Source organism: Pteropus vampyrus, unplaced genomic scaffold, assembly GCF_000151845.1.
Source record: "Pteropus vampyrus isolate Shadow unplaced genomic scaffold, Pvam_2.0 Scaffold358, whole genome shotgun sequence".
Classification (NCBI taxonomy): Eukaryota; Metazoa; Chordata; class Mammalia; order Chiroptera; family Pteropodidae; genus Pteropus; species Pteropus vampyrus.
The window spans coordinates 584,835-595,987 of record NW_011889139.1 but is presented as its reverse complement, the minus strand read 5'-3'; the positions used below and the strand labels follow the sequence as shown (position 1 = coordinate 595,987).

Here is an 11,153-nt window from a genome sequence, read left to right as displayed (position 1 = left end):
TTTTTAATATGGCTTTGAGAGCCAGCTGGCTTGAAACTGTATTTTAAGCTTCTAAAATTTAATTTAAGGCCCTACCAGTGGAGAACTGGCCAGAAGACTACCTCCTAGTCTAAATATTCTTAATGTGGTTACTGCTATCTGATGGTGCTATCTAGAGGCTTCTGTAGCAAACTGATAAAAGGATATTTAGCAGTTATCACCAGTTACTGTTAGACAGATCATGGATTTGGGTCAAATCTTTATTCCTTTCGAAACAGACTTTTATATGGGGTCATTGCGAAGTTAGGATTGAGCTTGTAAAAATTCAGCTTGGTGATCTTCTCCAGAGACAGCTTTGTTCTCTATAGCATTTTAGAATAGCCTGATTCATTCTATTTAGATGGCATACGTCTTTCTCCATCATCATAATCTTCCTATATTAGCCTGTTTAATCTTCTGGAAACCGGTGAAGAAATTACCTCTTATTTTACAGATGAGAAACCTGAGACTCAGAGAGGTTAAGTATTTTAACCAAGAATGTTTAACAGTTTACCTTTTTTTGTTTGTTTAATTAGGAAAAAAAATTATAAAAATAAATATATTGACCTCAAATTCATAATTCTTTCCATATCTAGTGCCATTGGAAGGTTTGCTATGTACTCCTGAATCCCTTTGGAAGGAGCTGTCCTCAGAGCATGAGGGTCTGGAGGAATTAATAAATAAGCAAATACATCTTTTCTCTCGGGGACTTTTGATCCTTTCTAGAAGCTGGGCTGTGGACCTGAACTTGCAAGAGAAGCAGGGAGTCATCTGTGATGCTCTGCTGGTAACACAGAACAGCCCCCCCATGCTCTACACCATTCTCAGGGAGGAGAATGCAGATGGGCAGTTGTACTGCACCCGTACTGCCTTTACTTTGAAGCAAAAGCTGGTGAACACGGGGGGCTACGCCGGGAAGCTGTGCGTCATGACCAGGGTCCTCCATCTGAGTCCTGAGAGCAAAACAGAGTCCTTTGAAGGTTCAGGGTCTCTAATTGATTACCCCAAGTCCTATTACCTTGCAGACATCCAGCAAATGGAAGCCTTGCTGCAGTCCCTTGTGATTGTCTTGCTCAGCTTCAGGTCTTTCCTGAGTGACCGGCTCGGCTGTGAGATTTTAAATCTGCTTACAGTCCAACAGTATGAGATCCTTTCAAAAAACCTCCGCAAGAACAGAGAATTGTTTATCCATGGCTTACCTGGCTCAGGGAAAACAATCATGGCCATGATGATCATAAAGAAGATTAAGAATAACTTTGGATGTAAAGAAAATGAAATTCTCTACGTTTGTGAGAACCAGCCTCTGAAGGACTTTATTGGGTAAGCAGTTGGATTTCATTGTCACCAAGTGAGGTTCAGTCTGAATTCACTCCATATCCCCTTCCACCCAAATCACCATGCTCTTTGAGAGATGGATGGTAAAATGATCTGTAACAACAGTCCTATGTTCATAGGAGTATGATAGAGTAATTTTCCTCCTTTATTTACTTGGAGAGAACCTAAGTGTGTCATTTTTCATTTTTACAGTAATAAAAATATCTGCCGTGCAGTGACCCGGAAAACCTTCATGGCTAACCTTAATGTCGAAAAGATTCAACACATTATTATCGACGAAGCTCAGAATTTCCGCATGGAAGATGGGAACTGGTATGAGAGAGCAAAAACCATTACTCAAAGAAGAAAGGGTTGCCCAGGAATTCTCTGGATCTTTCTGGACTACTTTCAGACCAGTCACACGGATTATGACAGTGGCCTCCCCGAAATCTCAGACCAGAATTCAAGAGAAGAGCTCAACAGAGTGGTCCGCAATGCAGATCCAATAGCCAATTACCTACAGGAGATAACGCAGAAGATCAAAGAAATGCCGCCACCTAACATTCCCCCTGGGTCCCTGGAGATACTCCATGAAGCTGAATGGGCTCAGGGTGTTCCAGGCAGCTGTGAGATTAAGTGCTTGAAAATGACAGAGATAATGACCTATGTAGCAGAGAAGTGCCAGTTTTTCTTGAGGAGTGGTTATTCCCCTGAAGATATTGCTGTGCTTTTTAGCAAAACACAGGAAGTGACAAAATATTACTATAACTTTCAAAAAGCAATGAAGAAGAGAAGAATGTCTCAGAACAATGATACATCTATTTCGGCCAGTCGCATCTTGCTGGACACTGTTCGTCGGTTTTCAGGCCTGGAAAGAGACATCGTGTTTGGGGTCGATCCAAGGGCAGCTGAGCCAGCCATTTCCAACAATCTTCTGCTTTGTCTGGCTTCCAGGGCCAGGAAACATCTGTATATTCTGATGCTTTCTCCTTGACAGGAAGACCTCAATCTAAGAAAAGTTGATAGAGTTAAAATATTCCTTCTGTCTCTGCAGTTTCAGAAAAAGAATGACTACTCCGAATCACAAAAGCATTATTTCTAACAATAGACCCTTGTAAGATAACTAGCTTCAGAGTTGTTGCTATATCCTGTGAAAAGAACATCTTTGTCCACACTTGGAACAGCAATAAACTATATGACTGTATGAATTTCTTTTTATAAAGTGCTCAAAAATCTGCTTAAATTAACAAAGGGTAATATGAATTGGACTATTAACCTTAGAACCGATTTTATGGTAAAAGTCCCATCGTGTCAAATTTCAAGCTACCTACGTGACATCAACAGGCTCCTAACATCCCTGGGAATTTAACAGGTGGCTCTTGTGAGCCAGTATAAGCCAGCTTCAGTACATTGCTGTAACCAAAACCATTCTAGCAAAACTTGGTGTGCCTTTTTCTCATTTCACAATATGTTTAGAAAGAAAATATTAGAACAACTGAACACTGTAAATATTTAAAATTATAATCCAATAGAACATATAGAATCTATATATCATAGGAGCCTACCATGTGTCTGGGAAATGTAACACTTAATAATCAACACTGAGATGTAACCCAATATGTATGTTGGACTGTAAAGATAGAGAATCCATTAGCAGCCACACAAAAAGACGGAGTCACTTCAAAAAAATATCAGCCTTCTCAGAAGAATGTTTCATGTCAGAAAAGAGTAGACATACACCAACAAAAGAGCCCTGGAAAGAAGTGTGAGCCATAATATGTTAGCTTTACTGTGCAGCCATACAGTCCTTTAAGAATGAAGAATGAAGATAAACAATTTTGTATATAAAAGAATTCAGGGAAGACCAATCCCATGAATCCTTCCTGAGGAACTTAGAGAATAAACTTCATCCAACCAAGAAATGATCGTAGAAACGTTGGCAAAAAGATTGTCAAATAACAGTGACTATAATGAACTGTAGATCTAAGATAAAAAACAAAGTGGGAGGTAAGGATGACAGAATAATATGTAAATGATATATACTGTGACATTATAGAAATTGCATTTCTAAGGGGGGAAAAACACAGAAGGAGAAGAGAAAATGGAAAGCTTCCTTATTGCCTCATAGGTCATATCTGACAAAAAATTACCATTTTAAACTGGTAATCTATTTGTAGAAAATTAAGTGTATATAAAATTACAAAGAAAAACAAACACACGATACTATTAGATGGCAGAGGAGAGGGAAATGATAGGAGAAAGAAAATTTACAAGATAACTTTATTAAGGCCCATGGTAGGGAACTGTCTAACGAAGATGGAGCTATGAGTATTATATAAAGAAATTGCATGTCCATTTTATTTTCCCCATGAATCTCTCTTATCTTCTATTCCTCTATCTCAAAATTTTGTTCACTTCCTAGGGAAAGTGATATAAATTTTGTTTTGATTTGTTACTTTCTTCTAACCCACCCCTTCATGCTCTTCTACCGTTAATGGTCTCAATATTTATTATTTCTTTTTTCTATATTGTAATAGACATTTTAGGGGAGCACATAACAACCTGAAATTTAAAAAAATATATGCAATTTTCCAGCCTTCCTCGAAGCCAGTTGTGGCCATAGGACCAATTCTGGCCAAAAGTATGTAAGCAGAAGCTTCTTGATGGTCCTGTTTTTAAGAGAAATGATGTATTTTTCATATGCCAATTCTATTGGGCAAGGGAGTATTAAGAAGTGCCCCCAGGGACTCTCCTAGGCTATTCACATTGTTCTTTATGCTCTACTATGTAGCAGCAAATCTTAATAATCAATGTGATATTGTGCTTTATAAGAAATATATATTTGCCCAAAGCTGACAGTGGCTGGTAGCAAAAATTCCCTAAATGGGTTATTAGATATAATCATGGTAAGGTTAAAAGTCCCATGTTAAAAGTCCATGAACTGCCACCTCGCGGTTCTCAGACTGGTCCATTCTGGCATACACTGCATCCTGTAGGTAAGAACCCCAGCTGAGGCTAAAAATAGTTCTTTAGCAGGCTATGGCTTTATGCTATAAAGCTAGCTGATTCTGAGTGATGAATACATGGTAAAAACAGAATCTTCTCTGGGTGTGAGCTCATTGCTGTACCATTGTGGTATACTGTTGTAAGGCGAGTTATTTGTTTGGACTCAATGTTTTATGGCAATAAATAAGGCATTCTGATAAGTCCACTGAGGAATAGAGTGAAGAAATGCAATGGAGTCACTCTAGTCAAGCTGCTAAATTACTAAAATCAGATAGGTTGAGGCATGAAGAGATGATTCTATTCTTGTTTTAACTAGCCTGGAAACTTAAACTTTTGAAGTTTCCAGTCCTGCATCAATGCCTGGATGTACATCAAACTTCTAGAAAACCCTCTGATTATCTCCTGAAGGACTAGGGAATGTTTATATGTCCAGATCACCTCACATCCATTGTCCAGACCACCGGATGTGATCAGACCTGGCACCATCCTCCAGAGCACCTGACACCTGACTGATAACTGTCCTGGACCAATCCTGGAGCTGAGAATGGAAGACTGATTATTCTCAAGAATGCACTTTTTACTGTAAAAGCTCTTAACTCCCCCCCCTCCCAGAACATTTCTGGGTTTTTGCCTAGTTTCCAGTTTGCAAACCCAAGACCTTTTGTCATTTATTTCTAGCCAAAACCTCCAGACTCTTTTTGAGTTAGTTAACAACATGAATGGTGATGCTAGCAGCAGCTTTGTGGGCAGGGAAGGAACACTCATATCTGAGTAAATATTTATTCCTGTGAGCCACCATGTTTGTGCGGATTTCTGTGGGGAATGCTGCTGTCTTGATTCTACACTGACTTCTATTTTCTGCAGGATAAACACTCAGCAGCGGTGGTAGCCAGATCAGTCTTGGTAAGAGGAAATCCATTAGCCCATGCATTATCTCTATTGTAGAAGTGCTCAGTTACTAGAGGATTCCAGAGTATGGGACCCCAATTATAGACCATACTTCTAATGGTAGCTTAAAATCTCATAAAGAAAAAATTAGGCCCAAATGGTTTCACCAGCAACTTTTATCAAACATTTCAGGAACATATATCCATTTTTATACAGAATATTCCAGTGTATTGAAAAAAAGAAAACACTCCTCATTTCACAAGAAAATTATGAGGAAAATATCCTAGGCCATCCTAACTAATGAATATGGATACAAAAATTCTTCAGTAAATGTTAGCAAATCAAATGTAGCAAATGTACTAAAATAATACATCATTTATCCCAGGAATACATACAGTTTTTCAAGAATATGATACATTTATCCTAAGAATACAAGGTTTGGTTTAACATGTGAGAATCAACGTAATCCACCACATCAATAGATTAAAAGAAAAATACAGAAAAAGTATTTAATGTTATTTAACATGTATTCAAGATCCAAACACGCAGCAAACTATGACTAGGAAGGAACTTCCTTTTCCTGGTAAAGGACATGTTCAAAAGCTCTACTAAACATACTTAATGGTAAATGTTGAGAGCTTTCCATTTGGATGATTGAGGTGCTGGATAGCTTAGGGCATCAAGGCTGAGAAATAAGCGTTCTTGCTTGCAAATCCCCAGTAAGTGGAAATCACTTTGACTTCTTTAACTTTTGTGTAATTTGACAACATTTGCTATAGTTCTATTTTTCTACCCTGCCCCTTCTACTTTAGCCCTACAAGGCCTGACACACTGCCCTGCTCAGCCCTTCACACCATCATTGCTCACAATGTTCAGGCAATTCTGCCATGTTGCGGTGTATGTGGAATTTAGAACTTGGAGCCTCCTGGCCTAGGTTTTCGCATGGGCAGCCTTTTGCTCAGTGAGGTTTCCCCTCTTTGACTTCCCAGTCTAACACATTAACCTCTCTTAACAGATACACAGACAGACAAATACACACACACACACACACACACACACACACACACACACACACACACATGCATACTCATTCACTCACCGATACTGAGAGCCTTTCTATTATATCTCCTCATTTTACAACCATATAATCACTTTGAATTCTCAGCCATTCTTTGTACTTGTTTGTTCACATACTCAAGGTCTTTTCTGCCCTGTCTGCCACTGAAGTCCCAGCACTGAGATCACCTAGCATCATATCACACACAGGCAGGGGCAGGAGCTGCCTCATGTCTCTTAGACAGGAGGACTTCTGATCAGATATCCTGAATGCTGGGCTAGGAAGTGGAGAAGGCCTGGTAATCCAAGCACTGGTCAGAAAGTAACCCACAAAAATCCAAAGAATATTCCTGGGCAATCTTTTGTCCTTTGAGTGATTTTTTTTCTAATAGCAGCCCTTGTTGTCAGTGTAGAAATTCTTAGCTTCATCAATGATGACATGTTGCGTCTTCTCAAAGTGACTTCTTCCTGAAGGTTTCCTGGATGTTTTACTTGCTCTTTAAAATGTAAGACACAAATGTAGGTTTTCTTAATGATATAAAGAAAGCAGATTCAACTACTAAATGGCTATGTAATACAAGTTATAACATTGTTCACATCATCCAAACAAAAAGCAGTGGCAGTCAAGATTATTCAGGAGAGAACGCAAACAGTCTACGTCTCGTTTGCTTCATCATGACCAGGTTGCACACCTCACAAGTGTTTATTATGGTAATCATTTAGTAATATATATGTGTATGAAACATGTTGTACACCTTATACATGATGTTATATGTCAATTATATCTCCATAAAGCTCTGAAAAATACCTGACAAAGGTTATATATTATATGATTTTACTTACCTGACATTTTTTGAAAGGCAAAACTGTAGGGATGGAGAACAGATCAATGGCTGCTAGAGGTTAAGGGTTGGACGAGAGTTTGACTACAAAGGGGCAGCAGAAAGGAGCTTTTTTTTTGATGATGGAATTGTTCTGTATCTTGACTGCGGTGGTGGCACACAAATCTATACATGTTTAAAAACCCTTCGTCTGTATATTTTAAAAAAATCCATTTTATGTTTGTAATTTTAAAACATTAATTCTTAAAAGTGCTTAAAAAAAAAAGTTTGGCTTTTCCTGTATGTATATAAAAGATTGACCTTTTGGGGTCACAAGCCCAAATGTGGAATCTCACTAAAAACTATGAACCTTCTCCTCAGAAAAAAATCAAAATAAATACAAATTTGAATTTTGAGGTCAAGGTAGTGGGAAGAGATGTGGATGAATCCAGATTACTGTGCTTGGCAGGATGGAGGATGGTCTCTCCAACTGATAGAGATAATGTGGAAGAAATAGCAGAAAAGGAAAACAACGCAAAATAATATACAGAGTATAAAGAAGAAGCAGAAGATTGTCAGAGTGGGAGATTGATTTCGGAAACGCTCAACTTAGGATACTGTTGTACATCAAACTGTCCAGCAAGCAATTGGATACATCAGTAAAGTTTAGACTCAGAGAAATACTGGAGTTATTTTCTATAAAAGTGGGCTAAACTAAGGGCACCTCTTACTACTATTTCTATTTAAAATCATTCTGGAATTATTGGCCTATGAATGGAAACAAGTAAAAGAAATACTGTATCTAGATACAGGAACAATTAGTTCAAAATTAGTTTTGCTTTTGCATTAATAAGATTATTAAGTAATAAGATTTAGTAATAATCTTATTAATGTTTGGAAATGACATAATTTTAAAACTATGAGTTTTCCTACATGCTAGCAGTTCACAATCAGAAATTGTAACAAAAAGATATCATTCTAGGAATAAAATTTAATATATATAGTAACAATATGGATAAAACTGAAATAATTGAGATATATACCATATTTCATTGATTATAAATGTACTTTAATATCTCTTAAATCAAGATATGTCTTATAGTTTAGTTGACAATATTTTATTTTTTAATAGTTAATAACATGATAATGCAATATTGTTTTCTTAAATTTGATGAAATATGTTAAAAGAAGACTTGAATAAATGGTAAAACATTCTACGTTCATATATGAGAAAATTCCCTGTTGTAAAAATGACAGTTCTTCCAAAATTAATCAATTTCTTGTAATTGTCATCAAAATATTTCCATATTGTTCTTTCCTTTTTGGTGAAACAAAATGATTCTAAGCTTCTTCTAGAAGAAAAATGCCACGATGATATCATTTGGGGAAAGTGTACTCTGGTATTTGTTTAAATACAAGTTGGCAATGTTCATTTAAATTTACAAGCAGTAGTTAGTATTTGGAATTTATCCTTAAGGAACACCTCAAGGTATTTGTAAAAATAAGTATATTGTAACATTGGTTAAAATAAAAATAAATAAATAAAAGGTGGCTGGTTAAAAAAGTGATAGCAGGGGTGTTTGCAAAGTTCTATTTTTTGATCTATGTGGTGGTTACACAGGTTTCTCTGTGTAAGTTATAACTCTGTTCTATGTACTCTCTGTATGTATAGTACATGTCACAATAAAACAGCTAAAATTAGTAACATCCATGTTAAGGAAGTCTATGAAATACTATACAATCAATAAAAGAATCAGGTAAATCTATGAGTAAGGTTGTGACAAGATGTTCATATACATCACTCAGATTCAGCCTTGTTGCTTATAGCTATAGTGTATTCATTTTCACTGATAAATAATATTCCATTATGTGGATACACCACAATACGTTTATGCAATGTCATGACAATAAGTAATTTTTTTTTCTTCTGTTTGGGGCTATTACAAATAATGAATCTGTGAGCACTGTGAGATATTGGCATATCTCCAATTATATATACCTCCTGATGCACGTGTACACATTTTTCTCTAGAAATTAGAAAGAATTGCTGAGTGGTAGAGTATGCAAATAACCAGCTGTACAAGGTAATGTCAAATTTGCTTTCCAAAGGAATTAGACCAATTTAACATCCAGCAGCAATGTATAAAATTCCTGATTACTCACAACCTCTTGAACACCCGATTTGTCAATTAAATGTAAGACGATATCTATTTGGGGTTTTGATCTGCATTTTACTTGTTATTAATAGATCCAGTATCTAACTTCTTTGGAAGTATGTGTTTCCTTTTCTGAGAAATGCATCTTTATAACTATTGCCCATTTTTCTAGTGGATTGTTTGTTCTTTTTAAATGTTGTATAAATTTTTTATGTATTCTTAATACCAATCTTTTGTCATCTACATAGATTGCAAATATCTTTTCAAGTCTGCAGTTAAATATTTTCACTCTCTTTATGGTACCTTTTGAGGAGCAGAAGTTCTTAATTTTAATGTAGCAAAATTTATCAATCTTTTTAAGTTTAATTCTTTTGTGTTTGGTTTAGGAAATCCTTTCTTACCCAAACGACACAAAATTATTCATGTACATTTTCTATTAAAAGTTTGAAAAGTTTATTTCTGACATTTAAGTCCTTAAAGCTTCTGTAATTGATTTTTTATAAAACATAAAACAGCAGTCCAATTCTATTTTCTTCCTAATGGATGAACAACCAACCTATTCCCAAGCAACCACCCATAATGAATTACCTGGAAAGTGACATGTTTGCTGTTCTTCCAGACATTCCAAATTCTTATGAGTGCACACACTCCTGCTGCGGGGTGTGGTGGATGACAAACTCAGCTCAAGATCATCTCAGAAAATATGGAAAGATCTTAGTAAACAAGAACCAAGGGTTCAATATACAAAAAGGTGGACCCCCAACTTATAGCTGAGTTGTGTTGCAAAGTCTTTGACTTAGTCCTAGAACTAAAAGTCTTGGCTTACAGATATTGATTTCACATTTCAGGTCAGCTCAGGAAAGCCTACTAATATCTCGGGGTGGGGGGAATAGTGTGGAGCAACAGTTTTTAGTTTTTAATTTTTAGTTTTATTGTATCGAAACAAACAATTTTTATATTTGTAAAATGCTTATATTAAAATATAAGTAGGAGGTATGAAAGTTAATGGATATAGATTTCTGACATGATTCTGAAATGGACTTTGTTTTTCTGTACTTTTGAAGAGATACCATTGATTTTCTTTTGTCTAATTTCTTCCAGGCTTTCCTTTTCCAAAGTAGTTGCATATCATCAACTCTGCTCTTTGGCTCATTATTCACGGTGCGCATCACAAGCTAACTCTCAAAAGGAAAGAGGGAAAAGAGAGGGACAGTCATGGTCTGGCCGTCTTTTGGTTCAAAAATGGAAGTGGGGCAATGAGAAAGGGAGAATATTTAATGCAGAATAACAAACAAGATGGAAGGGCAGGGAAAAATGGCAGTGTGTTAAAGAGGACACACAGGTTTGAAGAGACCTAGACACGCGAGCGCCCCCTGGCCAGACTGCGGCGGCCCAGTCCCTGCAGGCCCCTGGTTTCGTAGGCGGCTTCAGTTTCCTCAGCCCGGGCCACTGGGACCTCGAGCTTGGGGAGAAGGTGGGAGAGAGATTGCTAGGAGGGCTCCAGCCGTCCTCCGGCCTATGGGCGCGGAAGTTGGAAGTGAGATGTTGAAACATCTATTCTCCGGAATTTTAAGAGGGCCAAGAAGACAGGAGGGAGCCCCGGGAGAGGAGCAGTTGAAGTCAAGAACTAACTGAATGCTCTAGAGGTCCCCAAAAGCTGCTTACGCCCGCGGGGCGCGGGTTCGGGTCATTCCCCAGGCAGCCGGCTCCTCGCACCCTTCGCTTGGCTGAGCCGCCGCTTGGGTTCCCTGCACAGCCCTCGCCCCGCAGCAGTGCGCATCACAAACGCGGGTATGTGCGGAGAGTCCCGCGCGGAGCCGGGTACCCAGCCAGACCCTTTGCGAGCTGCCAGAACACGTTTGGTAATAAACTTAGAACGAACAGACTGAAAACT

At 37.7% G+C, this 11,153-nt stretch overlaps 1 protein-coding gene across 2 annotated transcripts in view; it reads left to right on the top strand.

The window, feature by feature from the left end:
• SLFN11 (schlafen family member 11) overlaps positions 1 to 2,944 on the top strand; it is a 21,322-nt gene extending 18,378 nt beyond the window's left edge. For both annotated transcript variants that reach the window (XM_011379345.2, XM_011379344.2), the window contains 2 exons: positions 615 to 1,338; positions 1,546 to 2,944. In XM_011379345.2, the coding sequence (XP_011377647.1) occupies positions 615 to 1,338; positions 1,546 to 2,326 (1,505 nt within the window). In that variant the 3' untranslated portion in view covers positions 2,327 to 2,944. The remainder of the gene's footprint in view (positions 1 to 614; positions 1,339 to 1,545) is intronic.
• The last annotated feature ends 8,209 nt before the right edge of the window (positions 2,945 to 11,153 follow it).